Source organism: Melanostigma gelatinosum (assembly GCF_949748355.1).
Source record: "Melanostigma gelatinosum genome assembly, chromosome: 19".
Taxonomy (NCBI): Eukaryota; Metazoa; Chordata; class Actinopteri; order Perciformes; family Zoarcidae; genus Melanostigma; species Melanostigma gelatinosum.
This window is the reverse complement of record NC_136652.1, coordinates 14,608,708-14,628,279: the sequence shown is the minus strand read 5'-3', so window position 1 is coordinate 14,628,279 and position 19,572 is coordinate 14,608,708. Positions and strand designations below refer to the sequence as shown.

The 19,572-nt window shown below is 44.3% G+C and overlaps 1 protein-coding gene across 2 annotated transcripts in view; it reads right to left on the bottom strand.

The window, feature by feature from the left end:
* Positions 1–19,216, bottom strand: part of sash1a (SAM and SH3 domain containing 1a) — a 140,809-nt gene extending 121,593 nt beyond the window's left edge. For both annotated transcript variants that reach the window (XM_079290758.1, XM_079290759.1), the window contains exon 1: positions 18,034–19,216. In XM_079290758.1, coding sequence (XP_079146884.1) covers positions 18,034–18,540 — 507 coding nt within the window. In that variant the 5' untranslated portion in view covers positions 18,541–19,216. The remainder of the gene's footprint in view (positions 1–18,033) is intronic.
* Between the last annotated feature and the right edge of the window lie 356 nt (positions 19,217–19,572).

Genomic DNA, 19,572 nt, shown 5'->3' with positions numbered 1-19,572 from the left:
TTTGGTGCAGTGGATTTCATTAGCACTAAATGAATGCAGAATCAGAGTGAAAAAACTGAATGTCAGAGATATGTCTGATAAAAACAATCATTCCTGTATTAGCATGTCACTGAGCACTCTGTGAATATTGTGAATATAGTGTTTTATCAAAACCTTAAAAAAAGTTTTAGCAAGATTAAAATAGAATGAAAGGTATTCACTTTACATATCAAAGAAGCCTAAGTGTCCATTATTCTTTCATACTATGCAAATTAAGTGATTCACCTTCACCAAAGGCAATAGACTGAATTTAAATAAAATTCAATATGCATTTATTATTCTGCTGCCCCGCAAAAAAAACAAAACCCAAATAGCTGTTTTGACACAAAGTCCGATTGGTCTCTTGTTGGTGCAGCTTTATGGAGCTAAATCCAGGTCAAATGTTTTGTTCACTTGAAAAAAAAATGTGAGCCTGAAAGTTCGAAAATACAGCAATGTATTCAAAATAAAAATAAGTGAATATAAAAATATAAGAACTCAAATATCAAAATATATATGAACGTGAAAACTGAAAAAAATAAATGTATTCGAAAAAATTCCAGAACTGAATCAAAATTATATTCAACCCAAAAAAACTTTTCATTCACTTATTTTTATTTTGAATACATTGCTGTATTTTTGAACTTTCAGGTTCACATTTTTTTTTTCAAGTGAACAAAACTTTTGACCTGGATTTAGCTCCATACAGCTTGATCTGCATCATGTCACTAATGATGTGAATGAAGACATGTAGAGATGCTGTCACATGGATTTAGGATTAGGAACCTGTAGTTTTTTCGCGATCAGGAGGGGAGAAAGGAAGCAGACAGGAAGCAGACACAGAGTTGGAGTTCTGCGGGGCGTTTTGCACAGCTCTGTTGTCACATTGTGACTCATTTAATCCCAGCAGGGTTTTCAATTACCAGTGATTAAAACCCCCTTCGCAATTCCTTTTTAGGATAAGCGGGAGCTGCCTTAATATTGAGAAGCAGCAACAGCATAAGTAAAATGTCCAATAGGTATGTAGTTTGTAAGACTGAAACAATATCTAAAAAGGAACAGCATACTATCCCTTAACCATTATACTCCGACCCTATTTTTAGCAATTAGAGGCAAGCTGCTGCTCTTATACATGTGCTTGATATTCACCAAAAACTGCTGCATGCTGCCGGGAATGGTTTTCACTCCTCAGTCTAGTCTGCAAAGTTAGAAATGTAGCTCGACACCATGCATTGTTCAAAGTGAAGAATTATGATGGCATTATTAAAGCAAGACCACTGAAGGGGCATTCATGCAAAACAGGTGACCCTGGGTTAGTGCTGCTCTCAGCAACCCTGATGAACAGAGACAGGCTAACAGCTACAACTGTAAATGAGTCTGTGTAGCAGTGTTACACAAATTACCGTCCAGAGGAAGACATACACAAATGCACAAGTGAGTAGAAACAGGCTAAATAAAATTAACAAGGAAAGGCTATATTAAAAATATCTTAGGTTTATTCAACCTTAATGGCATTTACTAAATCCAAGGAATTCATTTGTTTTAATTCATTCACCACGGTGACCTTTGATTGCCGATTTCAATCAGGATAGTTTGGAGCGGGAAAAAGCTGATAGACTATTCATCAGCCAATGCATATCAAGAGCTGATAGTGTTGCTCTGTAGATTTGAGAGAGAACTTTTGTTGGGAGAAATAAACTGAAAACAGGTCAGATTTATGACATGAATACCAAAATCAGCTGTTCGTGAGATCAGCCTACATTTTCTCACCCTATCGCCAGAAATAATAATGCGTTGAAGGTTTTTTCATGGAGTGGAGAATTAATATCTAAAAATAATTTAAAGCCAATCCGCTCCAATCCTCTCCTTTGCCGACTATTACCCAAAGTAGCTCTGACTGAAGACAACTGTCTTCTCTTTTGGATGTGTGTGAGACGGACAGACAGGTTAAATCAGACAACCGTGCAATCCTCATGGCCTCTCTGGATCTCTGGGAGTGTTAGACACCTCTACGTCCCCTCCTCCCGCACGGACACTGTTGTGTCCATGCATGCATGCATTTGCATTAATGCACCTGAATGCAAGCTACAGTAAATCAATACCGAGACGTGCAACTCCACACAATGAGAACTCTAGCCGTAATCCTGCATTCGAATGCCGCACCTGGCTGTTTAGCAAGCAGGGAACGTTACCTCCACATGCACGAATACCATTTCCAATTCATCGCGGCACAAGCAAAATTAGACCAGAGAGGCACTGCTCCTGGAGAACGTTTTACTGTGACTGATACCAAACAGAGAAAAGCTGTCACAGTGTGATAGGGACATGCCGTGCAGTGCCGTCGTGTTCACAGTGACCTGGAGCTGTGGGGGAGAGATTCCTCTCCAAACCAATCAGATTACGGTTGTCATTATGCATCAGAAGGTGAGGAAGCCAGCGGGAGAACAAGGCAAAGCAGCAGCCGCCGAAGAAAGCTTGCCCCCCATATCACAAATCTGACCAACCACAGATTTTAAACCCATTATTGTTGTCGTTTTCCGCAAGTCTGTTCATTTTAGCACGATTCAGCGTGATTCACAAGGATGAGTGAGGCCGATGGATGTTAAATTTGGGAAACAGAAGGCAACCAAGGGAAAACAAATAGAAAACATGTGAGCTCGCTTCTGCTGCCTTGCTTTCTCTCTCCCTCTCTCGCCCAACCAGCCAGTCGATCTCGAGCTTCATTTCTACAGACAAAAGTGCAGACAGCGTCTGCCTATCAAGGACCTCACTTGTCCTTTCAGGAGGAAACACAAAATAACGTACAATTAACACTTGTGCATCCACACAACACGCAAACAGTCGAGACGATGAACGCACGCTGAAGGCCAATATTTGGCAACAGACAAAGACTTCTGATAAAGTGCCATGTGAAAGACACATCTGCCACCTCTTCAATGACAATTGTTGCCATGGTAAAGCTGAGGGACACTTTAGAATCGTGGTGTTCTCTTCATCCTTTCCTCTTTCGCTCCTGATGGGACACTGTTCAGCCTTACGAGTATTACATGTCTGCCAACTCTGGAAATGACTGATTCTTCCTGTGATTGCTTTGTTTAGTTTCATTAGCAAAGACTTTTGTTCGTGACAATTTGGGAACGAGTCAATAAAGGGCAGGTTGATTCCAATTTCTAGTATCGTACACTGTGGAATTGAGGACAAAAGTATCGCCTTCTTTTGTCCGAACTATTTTGGCGTGTTTGCTACAGCTAAGGAGCTTAGTCTGTCTCTCATGCAACAATATAATCTCGTTATGGCTGTAATGTTACATGCATGTAAAGGCAGGCAGTGTGGATTAATAACATTGTTTCTATACAATTTGCCAGTTTGCGGTATTATAGGAATCTAATCCAGCAACATGTTTCAGTGCTTTTGTTTCCTACCTAGTTGAATTTGCCAAAAAGGCGTGAGAGAAAAGACGAGCAGGACGCTTTGTTTTTTTTTCTAGATCTTTCTCATCACAGTGGCATTAGTCATTTCCACATTCTCATCCTCATTTAAGGAAACTAAAGTGACCAGGCAAACTCCCGATGTCGGTCTCAGCAGTCTGACCAATACGAAACAAACTGAGCATTCATACAAAAAAAATGTGCTGGGGTCAGCCAAAGCTCCTTAAAAAACAAACATCACAGAAGAGTGAAACTCTGGAACTGAACTACCGCAGGTCAGCTGGGAAAAAAAATGGCCACTTGACACACGAATCTGCCCGTTACACTGCAAGGGCCCCACAGCGAAAGCACACGATCGGCATGCTTCGCCATTTGTTTACAAAACAGTGTCAGACGGTGAGCGGAGGGTGTCAGGATCGTGAACGGGTTTACGAATGAGGTCACAAGTGGATTTAGGCAGCACTATGTAAATGACCCTTCCTATAGGATTTCAATGAGCACCAATCTGCCTGTATGACCTCGTCTCATCTCTCTCCGCCCTGTTAACAAAGAGCCTCTGTCAGCGAGTCTCCCTCTGCTGAGAGGGGAGAGAGCAGACAGAGACAGAGCAGACACACACACCCCACCCACCCCCCCTACACACACACACACACACACACACACACACACACACACACACACACACACACACAATATGAAGCTACTTTGCCAGAAAATGAAGATACACAAATAAGCTTAGTTCTCTCTGTTCCTTCTTAGCTGTACTGCAATTATAACGAAGAGAAAACTCTTTCAAAGTAAATAAACAGATGAAGTAAATACTAAAACAAATGTAATTGGTGTAAATTATGCCTCCACTGGTAAATAACCTCCTCTCTGGAGAAGAGACTAGACTGCATAAATTGGTAATTACAGAAGAATCCAGGGTGTTAAACACTGCTCAGTAATCTTATGAAGCCATTTCATCGGGTTTAAAACAATCAGTGATAAAGGGGCGGATCATATCAGACTTGCCACCCACGATATTGAGTCCATCTGAGTGTGATGCACTGGTTTTGCTGGTGGAACAGCCCGGACTCAAGCCAGAATAGGAGACAAGGAGGCTTGTGGATCATTTAAGTACATAAAAACAATGTGTCTTATCTTTATGTGGTAAGGAATAGTCACGATTAGTAAGTTGCTTCCATTTCAGCATTGAATTCAACCAACTGTCATTGGAAAAAACATCAAAGTACAAAGCATTCATGAGAACTAAAGGATCTTGACAACAACAAAAGTGTCTAAAGTGTCTCGTCTTGTACTGTTGATTCAGGGATCCAAAATCAAAAAAAAAAGTGTGCGTGATTTGAAGTTTGTGCTTCCACTGGCGTGAGCCCCCAACCCTCCTACGCATACACATCGTGAATCACACCTTCACAGCGATCTCCCAACTGCACTGAACAGACAAAGCAAGATGAGGAAGAACTTTACAAACAGAAATGGAAATGTGTGGAAATGAGGACTTGGCACGCTCAAGGCCCCCCGAGCGGCTCTCGACGACCCGGCACAAGCCAAACATCCCCTTTTGCCGCGGCCTTTTCCGCCTCGGTGGAGACCAGATGAATGCTTCTACTCGACCTCTGACCTTCAGTGGGAAGATACGTGACACGCAGTTAGGAGCACATTAGCAGCTGAGAGCCTGCGGGCGTGCCAGGATTGGCTGAGATGGGATATTCCTGCACGACATGCCTGGAGTCAAACCCTTCAGGATTGAATGACCACGGGTCCTCACCAGCAATGCATTCCTCCAAGGGCTTGGTATTTAGCAGAAGGGTGTTTGATGCTTATACAACATACTAAGCTTCCACACACCCAACCGCTCACTCTTTCAATACATAGTGACCTATTTCTTTAGCTTTTGGCTAGCACCCCGGCTTTCAAATCCTGAGGTGTGACATGCAAGATGGAACGCAAATGAGGCAGTTGAGGGAACTGCAGCACTGGGTGTAAGTCACCAACTGCCTGTCAATAAACGACACCCAGAGAGCCCGAACAGAGCAGCAGAACTGATCTCGGTCATTACGATTACTGCAGCGGGCACGCCGGCGACGCCGGCTGTCACCGGGCTTATTGTACGCGGGATCATAGGAGAAAGCACACCACCGAACACGCTCAGCGGCGATCCTACATGTCGCCTTGGTGACCTATCACAGTCACACAAAACAAAAGAAACACGGCTTGAAAAAGAGTAAGGATGCCAGACTTGACGTCCCATAATGAGCTGGTTGTGAATGGGGTTGTGTGGGGGGGGGGGGGGGGGGCTTTGGGGCTGTGGGGACTGTCAAGATAAATAAGCAGGCTTCATGCTCCCGTTCAACAAGGGGAGAATACCAACAGGAGAAGTTGTCACTGACGTCCACATATGCGGAGGAACAGCATCAAAATATTGTACTTGTTTACACTCTAGGGTAAGTGTAGATGAAGTGTTAATGTGTTAAAGTAGCAGTCATGCTGGAGGAGTGAGGATTCTGGGAGGGCAGATATCATACTGAGCCTTCAGAGTGTGAGCACACACACACACACACACACACACACACACACACACACACACACACACACACACACACTATTGAAAGAAAAATGACACACTTCTGCCTGTGTTTTACATCCCAGGGCTGTTTCCATCTCCAGGGGGGCCAAAGTGCTGACTCGACAGAAAGCGTCCTTGGCAAGAGCCCACGTGGGCGTTAATCAGTCATTTGACTCCAGAGGCAAGGAGAGGCTGAGATGCTGAACATGATCAGTATTTCAACCCTGAAGGGGATACAGAAGAAAGTGGACTCCTGCACAACACAGCCAAGTACAGTTCATTTATTAAATATGCTACATATTAGTCAGGCAAACTTCCCCAAATGTATTTTTTCCTCCGTTGAAAGTACTTTTTTCACCACTTAAGGGGCTGGCAGAGACAAGTACGTCATCTCATTTTGTAATCATCTCCCAATTCAGTCTGCAACACATTCAATCTGCAAACTCCCGGAGAGAAAACGCACGGTATGCCACACTCGTCTCATCAGACTCGTTCTGACAACCCCCGAGCCTTGTAGATATTGAGTAGCTTACATAAGATGAATTTAGAGACCCCCTGTGGCCTATTGGGATACTAACTGGTACCGAGATGCATGTCTGCTTCCTCACACAGCAGTGGCAGTGATGAGCAGCTAGTGTAAAGGCCTGTTGAACAGCAGGCATGGCACGGTGGTGATGAGACGGCCATTACAATGCAGCTCGAACAAGAACACGCTGCTTCCTCTGAGCGGAAGAGCGCACAAGCGGCAAAATATTCATGAAGGAAAAAGAAAATGTGGCATTTGTTCATTTTGGTGCGATTTAACGTGTACCCATTTATTTAAAGATTTTAAAAGTTTTGGTTCTAAACAGTAGCTTTGGCTGTTTTTCTCGCAGAACTATCTTCTGGTTGACAGGAAGTAAAGCATTTGACATTTTAGAAATCGGAAACGGTGGGATGTTTGGAAAAACAGAAGTTTGTACATTGCAGAGACATCTAAGTAAAGTAATCTTCTCTATTATCGAGTTCCAAAACATTGTTTAAAAAACAAAAAACAGTCAATCAGTTTGTAATGTAAAGCCTTGTATGGAATTAAGACGATTTCAAAATGAATTCTAAAACATGATGGCAAGAAGCTAAACTCAGCGTGGCGTGGGGAAAAACATCTGATCCAGGTGTTACCAGATACTATGAGGTCAGTAATTGAGATTTTACTGCTGTACGCCTTGCTGTGAATCACCACACTGGAGAATTCTCTGCATATTTCTCCAAATTGATTCCAAGGGACCATAAGCATCAGACAACTAGCATTCTGGGAGAGGTTATGTGTTATGTGTGCTAAAATGCGTGTGCAGATTTCCTCTTCTATCTCATTTTAAAGCATATAGGACACATTTATGTGGCCGCTCCAGTCGTGCCATTTACTTGAGAGAATCTATAACTGTGCGCATGGCTCTATAGCGATGTGTCTTTACGTCGTATGGCTCTCTAATCAGTCTAAAAGCAACTTACTTCTGAGCTCGCTGAAGCAAGAGCAAGCATGTAATGCTGAGTTGGGAATTCAAAAAACAAAAAACAGTCTTGATAGAACTTTAATTGAGTTTGAGCAGTAAGGCACACATCTCGCAAGCTACCACTTGGAATCAACCACAACTACTACGAATAGAGTGAGGCAGTATGGGAAATTCTCTAAATCTGTTCCTTCACATTGTATAAACAGCGTCACTTGTGTGACCAGAATACACAGACTCATCTGAGTCTCAGCCTCGGAGGACATAATGCCATTTCATAACAAAAGCCTGCTCAGCCTCTCCTCAAGTGAAGAGGGTTCATCATCAATTTACTGATTAGGATTACAGGAGGAGCCTCGCGCTAATCAACAATAAGAGCACTTGAGCTTTGTGCACTCCGTTGTGGTTTTGCCGGGTATAGTGATCACACAAACGGTGAGGGGATTTTATTTCTAGACAAACATATTTAAGAAACAAGATGGCCTACATTTATCTGCTGAATAGGAGGGGACGCCTTTGTTCTCCAGAAATATGCGGGGGGGAAAAAGAGCAAGTGATGGTTTGTGTATGTTTGTTCAGGCATGTTGTACTCAAAGGAGGATTAAAAAAAAAAGATGAGCGTCACACTAACAACATATTTACAGACATGTCTTCCTTTCCTCGTCTCTACAGTATCATGTTCACACAAAGCCCAAACCAGAACCTCCCTTCCAAGCAGATTGTAAAATACGAATGGGCCACTTTACATGACAATTGCTGTAAATCCGGCTGTGGGATTCCTGCATGACAATGAAGACCGGCTCCACACATAATCGCTGCCCTCAACTTCCACTGCTGCATTGTCGTCTACTTCCCAAAGAGGCCCGAGTATTGGCGGCCACCTGGTGTCGGTAAAGACCTTTTGTCATCTTCAGGGAAGTATTAGTAAGATGATCTGTTTCTCCGCTTCAAGCCATACTTGTTCCACTTGTGGCATCCTGAGGAGGAAGGTTGCCAGCTGCTTCATAATTCAGGGCATCTCCTGCAGTTTAAGGAATTTGGCTTTGACCAAGTCTGGGTGATATGGGGGCACCGCTAGCTTTAGGGGTCGGTAGGCTGCCGTTAAAGAGATGTAGGGGGGGGGGGGGGGGGTACTGGCATTCAACTATTCCATAAATGGGGTGGTTGGGGATCAGAGCTACAGGGGCTGCTGGGAGAAGAAGCTCAACCCTGCAGCCCATTGTTCTGGACTGACAGTGTAATCTCATATGAGGAGGGGAAAAAACGATTTGGTCCAGTCCAGGGACACGCTAAGTGACCATAATAAAGACTCCCATTACAATACAGTCGTCCTGAGAGGCGCTCAATGCAAAGCGTTCCCATGCTGCTCCCCATGGAATACACTTCCTCAGTGGTCACACTTATTGCCATATGAAAAGAATATGAAAATGAGCAGGATAAAAGCCAAACAAGTGAAAATGATCCTAAAGTATGTTACATTTCCCCTCCTTAAAATCGTTTTTTTTTTTTTAAATCAAGACACCGTTTCCACACTTACAGCGTACTCGCACCATCGGCAAGAACTTCACTCAGTCGCTACATCTTTAAACCTCAGCAATCATCCCTACATGTTTTATGAACTGACTCACAATCGAATGGTTCTCATATTGATTATTCAGCTTTTAACTGCTATGGAACTTACGCGATGAGAGGAATTGCCTCGCGCTCAAGGCTGCAAACAACCTTGTACATGCAGATGAAAACAGGTAATTATAAATATATTCTGAGAATGTCAGGGTGTGATAGCGGCAGTGCTGCCTTTCAAAAGACTCAAGGAGACAATTATTAATTACTCCGAGATGCATATTTTACTTCGAACTTCTTTCTGTCAGTTTTTCTGTCTGAAACTGCTCTGTTTGTCTGCTTGGTCTTTATCTCCCTCCCTCAGTTGGCCTGACAGGTCTGCCAGTCTGTCTATTTGTATTCCAGTTTGTCTCCCCTGCCTGGAAGTAAGTGAGAATGAGGTGAAACTGGGTGAGGATGTTTGGCGGAGCAGAGAAAATTCCCGGTGCATGACCCCTCCCCGCTCAGGCTCGGACGGCGGGCTGTCAGTCGGCCAGTTCATTGTTTGGCTTTTGTGTGCGACATCAGCTCTGTGCTGTGTGGACTCATACAGTGAAGAGGTGATTTAGCGGATTTACTGCACTTCCTCTGCAACCAAAGGCCATGACCGCTGCACGTTAGGTGCAGATCATCAGTCTGCTGTTGCTATGCAGGGAACTTTGGCTTAAGGGGCAACAACAAAATATTCAAAAGGACAAGTGTTGAGCCGTAGGATTCAAAGCTGTCCTAGAAAACCTCCCTTTCCTGTTGGTCCATAATTATTCCACGATTATAAACTAGAATATTGAAATGCTCATAATAAGCTTCTATCGTTGTAATATGCCCCATGTCGAAATAAATATGGACTTAGCCTAATCCTCTTTAAACAAAGCTGAGCGTTAGAAATCTGTCACTTGACCGGTTACATAAACGAGTGCCTTTCAGCAAAAGTCACACCAGGCCAGCTGCAATGAAGACTGAAGAGAAGCTTTCCGATGGCTTTATCAGCGAGTCCAAATTTAATTCAGGCAAGTTTTCTGATGACACATTCAACTCAGGTCAAGACCCTAAAACTAAACTGAGGTTGGACTCATCTATGATCCTTGGACCATGGCGCCGACCCCCCTCATGTAAATGCTGTGGGACCAGAGAAGACACGAACCTATTTCCAGATTTGTCACAGACTTTCCTTTGGAAAGAAGTCTCAAGGGCTGTTTCAGTAAACAGGGGTTGGTTTGGCAGAGCATTGGTTTAAAGATTTGCTGTCATGAAAATTGTGTTTTTTTTCCGGTTCACCGGCAGCAGATGAAGCAGAACCAAAAGTGCACATCTCAGATGTTAACAAAAGTGACCTTAGATGGCTTCATGAGCATCCCAAGATACAAAACACGTCCATAAATGTGCATTGAGGGACTAGGCTGCAGGAGTGGAAACACACTCACAGTGCTTTGTTTGTCTGGTGCATGTCCATTTCCTTACATTTGCTCCTCTTTGGTTATTTTATGACTGAAAAACCTGTTTGCTCTGCGCAAGCCAGTCGTTTTACACAGTTTATATTCTCAGTATTGTCCATTGTCTCAAGAGTTTACTTGCGGTGTATTTGTGGTCAGCTTAGAATGGGTGAACTGAATAATGTCTTGCAAAGTTAACCCCAACAATAACACACTTGACCAGACTTTTCTCTGCATAAGCCACAGGAGTCCAACAAATGATGTGCCATTCAGATCAAAAATGGTTTTGGGGATCGTCTCAGCAGTCGCAGTGGAGTCCTTATTCATCCCTGCATGAAGCGGCGTGGCGAGCGATTAACGTTTAATGAATAGAACAATTAACATTAACGTGTACAGGGGTCAAAAAGCAGCAATTAGCGTGATGAACTCCAGCCTTCCATACTGAGCATGTCTAGATTTATCCACTAATGATGAGTTTGACTAGCTGGCTGCAGCACATTCAGACACAGCTTAAAAAAAATAAATTGGAACATAATGCGACTGTGCCAAGCTCTTAATTGGTTCAGGAGATACAGTATATGTTCCATAGTGTTCACTTGCAGGGAGATAACCGCGCACGCAACAATCCTCTTCCCACACAGATGAACATTTCTGTTGGAATGTGCTGCGACCCATGAATGTTTTGTAAAACGCGTAAAACATGAAACGCCAGAAACCGCACAAGACAAAAGCATACCTGCAAAGAAACGACGCTGCCTTTGTAAAAGAACATGTGGAACACACAGTCCGTGAGTTTGCGTAGGCGTGTTTGAGGAATGCGGTAACTGCCAGGTAATTAGGGTTCACATTCAGGTATGTAGAGCCGCAGGGAAGCCAGAGCCAGAGACAGACAGACCGACAGACACACACACGGTGGGTTTAGTATGGCTTAATCTCCTGCCGAGCACACAGCCACTACAAAAGCACTCAGGTAGGAACGTATCGACACCGGTGTGGTCTCCGTGATCAAAGCTTTCAGCGCGGCCCTGCCCTCATGCCTTGGAAATTAACCAATTAGGGACAGGGGGGTTTGAGAGTTGGTTGCGCTGCGTTCCGTACACCACCACGCTGGCAGCAGCTTCAGACGAGGTAATTATACACGCTATCCCCGTCTGTCCCTCTAACACTCATACGCACTGCTATCATGCCTCACTCATCTCTCTACACCCCGACATTATACACCTAAAACACAGTCCAGGATAATATGAGCCGACATGAGCCAAACTGTAGCTACACGTAGGACAATTAAGCTCTGTTGTAGGCAAGGCAAGGCAAGGCAAGTTTATTTGTATAGCACATTTCAACAACAAGGTAATTCAAAGTGCTTCACATGAAACCATTAAAAGCATCAAAACATAAGGCAAAAGAAAAGGAGATTTAAAAACAATTAAAGAAACAGTGTAAGAAATAAAATTTCTCCCAGCTGGTTGATGCGTGGGAGTCCGACGTAATTAGCCCTCTTGGACTGTAGGTCACACATGACTACCTGCGGCATTACAGTGAAAAAAACAATCCCTGAGATGACTGACAGCATGCATAAAGCGCCTGTACGGCATGCAACAACGTATGGCGGCGTTTTTATGAGGAAAATGTAATGATCCCCTCCAGAGCAATCACCGGCAGCGTAGTAATGAGTGTGTGCTAGACAGAGATGTAGAGAGAGGGGAAACATGTGCGGATGTGTTGATTTGCAAGTGTGTTTGCAATCTGGATCCTGACACAGACAGATGCTCCGGCCTGCTCTCTTGTCGCTCTCCATCCTTGTGGGGCACTTGATATCTTCATCTTTTTTTTTTTCCTCCATCTCCACTGTTCAAAGAGGACTACAGGGTCATTATGGGATACATGTAGAGTAACTGGAAGAGAGGCTGCCGTTACGATGATGGAATTCATTTAGGTTACTGCACACGGCTTTTGGATAAAAGCAAGCTGGTGGTTTTTTTTTGTGTTTTGCATTTTCCAGAGTGAGAGCTGGTGAAGAAATGTGTAAAAAACAAACATGTTTACAGCAACGAGCGAACATCTAGTTTCTCTTTTTGCTGCTGCTGACTGTGAAGCCTTCTGTGCACTTAACCATGAAAAGATAGCCTCGAGTTAAAAGACTTTTTTGAACATGTCAAACTATTTAGCATATATAAATAAAATTCACATGGATAATTCCTATTGATGAGGTTTCTACGCGGCCAAGTTAAAGTGACTTTTTTCCACCTTATCGCTGAGAACAAAGTCAACATACCGAAAAGACAATAGTACATACGGACTACATGCCTTACCAATGAGTTACATTAGAAAACAAGTAAAAATAGAAAAGGCCGATGTACTTTAGTATTGATCACGCAGCCTGCAGTCATCCCTGAAGCAGATATTATGTGGTCCTGTAGACAGGCTGTCTGCAAGCTGCTGAAACCTTGGACCGGAATAGCTCTGATAATGTATCTGTCATGAATGTGTGTCATCAGGACCTGTTCCCCAGCACCACAGTGGAAAACGAAATGGCTGTACCGCCTGCTTTATTTAAAGACGTTACCATGACTGCATAACTTTAAGTGATACGTATATACAGTTGCTCACATATGTCATTTAAACACAATATATCTCCAAAGGCTGGAGTCAGTGACATTTACTGCCACAAGCATGAATTCAACATGTCTAAATTTTGAGATGATCATTTGACGACTCCTGTTGATGCACGGAGAGAAAGCTCGAGCTCTGTGGAAATGTCATCTTTCTATCCAAGTTCACACGTCCGGGGAGCAAAAGAAAAAAACAAAGCCAAGTTGATCATGTGAGTAACAGCACAGTAGGAGTGATCCCATCTCACCCCGTCCTGCTCAAACGAGAAGGCCAGCTGCAAATACAGCTTTCCCACATCTGCACAGGATCCCAGGAGATGGGTGGTCAAGACAAAAACTCCCTCACTACATTACAGCAAGAGGACTCCTTTCCCAGTTATTGTTTTTGGACTACCGGGAGCAAAGACGTGCAAATTGCCTCGTGAATTATTGCACGGATGATTGCCTCCGGATGGGAAAAGCGATCACGTTGCGCTTGAGATGATAGAATATGTAATGTAACGGAAACGTGACATTGCTTAGCGGTGACACCTACCGAGAAGCAGAAGAGCGTGTGAATTCTGTTGTGCTGTCTTCGCTGAGATCACATCAATACTCTGCGTTTTAGTCCGCGGGTCAAACGCAGTAAGGTCAAAGGTTATTGTGATAGCCATCAGACCTCACTACACCCAGATGCTCTATAAAGAGCTAAATACTGGTACTTGTAGTTCATGCTGAACAAAGAAGGTTCCGAACGGCCCTAAACACGGGTTGTTTACATAAAGATCCACTAAGTATGTGTGTATGTGACTTTTTCCATCTGATGGGAATGTGATCCCTTTTTACTGCTCCACATAGCCCGGCTTTTCTGTCATGTCAACAGCAGCTCACTTTGCAAATTGACTTTCTCTGTCCTCTAATGACAATAGAGGCTGGTCCTTGACTTCTTTATGACTTCCCCTTTATGAGTCCTTGGTTGATTGTGCCTTTAAGAAGCCCTTGATAAAGACGAAAGTAAATAGAACTTTCGACAAAGCCCGTGGAAGACTGGGGCTGTTTGTGAAAGGCTTTCTCCCTCCTTGTGGCTGAATGCCAGCCCTGTAGCATGGGACAGAGATGAAGAGGGTATTCGCCAAAAAAATATTATATGCCTTCAGCATATAATATGCTTTTTTTTTCATCGTACAACATCACATATTGCAAGCACATATAGTGGAAAACAGAAAGGAATAAACCCATAACACTGCAGCTTTAGTGGAAAACTGTGCGTTGTTTTCAATCAAATTCCATCTCTGCTTTTACCCTTGCCTCACTCTTCTGTGAATGTACACATTGCGGTGGCCCTGCAGTGGGAATAGATTGTAAAACTTTGAATCGATGATGGATTAGAAATATTTTATTATTTCTCACACCAGCTGTGCAGTCTCCCTCAGTAACCACAATGGGCCAACAAGAGATGACCCCCATGTGGAACAAAAGCCGAATTTCCTGCTTGGTGAAAGTGCTGGGACACTAAACCAAGATAAAAGGACTGAAACAGGAAGTGAGGTGAGTGTTTGGCATGTAAGATGGTGAACTTCCTCCTTTTTTTGCTATAGGAGGCTAATAAAACAGCCGGTTCAAAGCCACCTTTCCTTCTGCTTACCCCCTGACAGACACAACACCTCTGGGTGTCCACTGCATTTCTTGCATTCTTCAGGCCGGTTAAGCCGGAGGCCTCATGATTCCCACCCCCACCACATTTGATCAGCTGTTCAGTGCGATTCGGAGAATGGCCGCGAGCATCTTACTGTCCTGTGGGACAGTATCTCTCCTACCCAAGCACCCACTAAAGCGTAGTTTAGCCAGCAAAAACAATGTGGCCATCTATTTACTACCCTTCCTCTCTCTCTGTATGACACCCAGTTTTTTTTTGTTGTTGTTATCACCCACCCATCGGCACAATGCTGGACACTTGCCTCCGCAGCCTCTTTCAATGGACGGAAATTGGGAATGTAGTGAAAGGACATGCGGCTCCCATCAGCCTCCATTCAAACAATGGAGAATCTCCCAGTGTTTAGCTGCTACTTCCTCCTGAAACACAGCACAAACAATGAGGCGCTATTGTGTCTGCCGTTTGCAGCAACAGTCTCTGGATGAGCGCGCATCTTCTTCAAATAGTCTGGCACTGAGACAAATTATTGAAAGCAAAAGGGGGGTTTTCTCTGATAAGATAAAATAATTAAAATCTTCAGAGATCCCCGGAAAGATAATCGGAAACCACAGGAGAAATGGTATTGGATGCAAAAAATGGAGTAACTATTGTGCTTGTTCACTGCACATAACTGACAATTACAAAACCTTTCAATTTCAACTGTATTGTCCCCAAAGGAAACTTTGTCTTGGAGCCAGGTGAAATATTTGAATGGAACACTTGATAGGTTAGATAAAATGTATAAAACATACATCTTGCAAGGAAATGAATACCATTTAGACAAGCGCCACCAATGCCAACCGTTGCAATTAACAAAAAAATGAAGAGAGATGCAAGATTTGACTCTTTAAAGCGTCACACATCTGAAACACGGTCTTCAAAATAGAAAAAGGATGGGTTCTTGTGTTTTGGGATGACAAAGCAGACACTGTTCACATGACAAATACTTCAAAAGAAAAAGCTGATCATTAGAGATCAACATATATTTACTCAGGGTATCAAACATTCATGATGAAGTTCCGTATAAAGTCAACTCTACGACCGCAGTGCATTCGACAGCAGGCAGCACCATCTTTTCTGCCTATATTGTTCCCCGATGAAAGATTTAGAAATGTGCAGCCCGTAGCACAAGTGTTTGTTTACATCGCATGAAATAATACCCTCCCTCAGACAAGGGGTCTCTGCGGCCTCGATAAAGATCATGGGTATTTATTACACCCAGAAGAGCCCTTTCAGTGAATTGTTTGATAATAATCTAGCACACACTGGAGAGGTTTTCTGATTCTTAGTGCTTACATTGCCGATATATTTTTTTGCATAATGACAAACAATGGAGACAAAGCCAGTGACACAACGATGAACAGAGGGCTGTCAGATCAGAGTCCATCAAAATCCCTGCGTATTGAGAGCACAGAGGACAGTTTAAATGTGGATGGAGATACAATGAACGTCCCTTGAGACGGACTTCTGTGTCCTGTAATTGCCCCGAGTCATAGCTCTCTGGTCTCAAAGGCAGAGAGTCACAGCTCCATCTCTCACACTCCTCTCACTCCTCTGGGGGAGAAAAGCACTGGGCTGGAGCCAATTCAGAACTACAGTGTCACACACACACACACACACACACACTCAAAGAGAGCCCAAGAGAGAGCGACAGTGAAAGACCTTGACCTGCTCATTCTCCTCTAAAACCTCAATGCCACAGCTTGGGCTCGAAATAAATACAGCCTTCAAAAGGGAGAGATAGTTTAACCCTCCGGAACCAACACTTTGTTTCAGCCCTGCTTTTGCAGATAATCCCTCTCAAATCCCAAATCTCTGTGGGATTCCCAGTCAGCCAAAGTGAGAAATATATGGAGAGCTTACAAAACATGCAAAAGCTGGTGAGTTTGGACAGCTAATTTGGAAGCAAGCGAGTACACTGGATGAGGTAATTGACATTACGGTTTGGGTCAAACGAAATAATTGATCATGTAGATACATACGGTAGACATAGTTATGAAGTCATGTCACTACATGAACGCCATATCTTCGGGATCTTGTTTCAGTTGGAATGCCGGCGAGACTGAAAAGCCTTTAAACACCAGCCACATTATTTACATATTCACTCAGGCAGTCCAACTGACGCACAGCCAGGCTTTTAGAAATATCAAGGTTTAATCCCTTCACCTCACATTGTTCCACTTTTATTCCTCAGGCTTGTTCAACTCCTGAAAAGAAGCAAACCAGCAGGCTATTAAACAGTTTAATCAAGTGTGCAAGTTCTGAAACATGAATAACGCTGACTCAAGACTGCTTTTGTACGGTTGGCTGACCATTAAACCAATTCTAGATTGTTATCATTGAAAGTTTAGTGTTCAGCAGTAAACAGCAATAAACAGCAGTCATTCAGTGGAGCCCTCGCAGCTGGTGAGGCATACGATTCAAACACTTCTGAAGAAAGGTCACCATCGGGCCTGTAAAAACAAGAGGCCCTCTCAATCTTGCTCCAGGCCTGCGACAGCCATATACCCAGCAGGGCACTCTTCATTTACTGCCCCTGCCATCATCTACAGCCCATTCTCTATTAATCACAGCAAAGGGCCAAAGCCTATATATGCTCGTGGGGCTGGTTGATCCACCCACACTGGATGCTGAGGCCAATCACTGGACAGGTGAGGTCAGAGTAGATTAATAATCAGAGTGTAAATCACCCCCATCACAGGCAGGGTGAAAGCTCCTCAGGATCTCCTCTCCGTTCTCCGCTTATTGATCGGCAGCAACTTCATTCCCATCATTCACCGTGACAGCAACCACTCACACTTTAGCAAAGTGCAGCAGGGCTGAAAATGTTCAGGCATCTCACCTGTGGCTCAGTTTTTCACCTTATTTTGCTGTTGAACAGGAGTGAAATGGAGCCTTCATACAAGCTGCGCTCTTATATGAGTGACAGTGGGTTTAAACAATATGATGGATGATCCTGAGCAGGTCACAGCCACGTTGGAGCGATACAAACTCCTCTGACACATTGCAAAAACAACCACCTCTGCAAATCAATGCAATTTTGGTTTTCGTCAATAAAACTGTATTTTCTCCAACACGAAAGATTTTGTGGCTGTTGCTTAGAAAAGTAAACCCTTTAAACAATAAATACCAATCAGTAATAACATGTCATAGGTGGAGGTCCCTTTTGTTCCGTGTGACCATCATGGCCTGCGTCTGCAGGTTCCTCTTACCTTATTAGAGTAGGGCGGCTTGGCGAGGTTGATTCCATCTCTGATGAGCTTATCCCTGATCATGATCTTCAGCTTCAGCTTGGGGTAAATCACCAGCTCCCTCCTGCTGTTGCCCAGCGTCAGGTTCCTCTGCGCGCCCATGTAGCCACCGTTGCGCCCGATCCGGTCACTGTTGGGCTCGGTCCAGGACTTGGATCCCCGCAGTTTGGACTCATACTGGTCCACCATGTGACTGGTATAAATCTCGGATGCGGGTGGCATCGGCTCCAAGGTGAAATAGAGTCCGCTGGCCGTCTCGTTGGCTTCATCTTTCAGCCTCCTCACCGCGTCGTGAATCCGTTGCCGGTGGTGAGGGATGTAGACCCCGATGGCATCCAGATCGGGGTCTCCGACTTGTTTGCAAACCTCCAGATCGTCATATCCATTATCCACAAAAGCCTCGACGTACTGGGCCAGCTGGAGGGTCTTCAGCCACTCGTACACGATGACAGGTCCGGTGCTTGTCATTTTGGATGTTGCCAGATCGGCCACAACTCGGGACGAAAGAAGACAAAGTGATGCTTACTTTCCCATTCGGCGTTTCAAACGCATTGTGCGGTTGTTAATGACGGCGTGTGCTCTCTCCAAGTGTGAGGAAAGTAAAGATTTCGGCATTAAACATGTTGTGGCTTATCCGTACCAAAGGTTTGGTCCAATCTCCAAGCTCACGAGTCCGCGGTAATGCACGACATAACAACAGAGCCGTAAGTGAATGAAAGGTTCAGCCGGAGTTTGACTGCAACACCTGTCCGTATTTACAAAGGAAGGTCACGCTAGTTTCACTTGAAACAGCTTTCAAATCCCAAATGTCATTTCGGTGACTTACCATGCGCAGGCAGTCCCAAAACGCAGGCTTCCTTCAACAAATAAGAAAGCAGTTGTCTCAAACTATTGTAATTAAAACAGCTTCTCAACCAGATTGTGTCCTTTACGCACGGCAGCTGCTGCGTCTTCAAAAAACAAAAACGTTTTCACAGCTGATATCCTCCTTCCTTAAAGTCCTCCGTATCGCAAACCGCGAGCGCGTGGAATGAATTAATCCAAAAGGATGCCAAAACGGGCTTTAAAAATGACAGAAAGTCGGCTGCCGACGAGCTTGACAGTAACCGCAAGCTTCCGCGTCAAACCGCTCAGTCTACACGAAGTCCGGTTCTTCCAGCCGGCACATCACTACACTGGAGCCGCAGCCAAGAGCCAACACGCTCACTGCTGCTCCTCTGCCGTCCACGCCCCCTCCAAATCTCACTGTAACCATTTACAAATAGTGACGCGAGTCCTTTTTTTCCCTCCCCCTCTACAAACTTGTCACGCAGCCTCGGGGAACACCGTGGGTCACCGGGTCCCACCGACTTGGACAAAGTTGGTCCGAGACGACAGCGCACGTGAAACCTCTCGCACGGTAGAAACGAAACCCCGAGCTGAGGGTTTGTGCCACATTATTCTTCCCCTACGATGTGATTTCGTTCTCCGCACCTCTCTCTCGCTCTCTCTCGCTCGCTC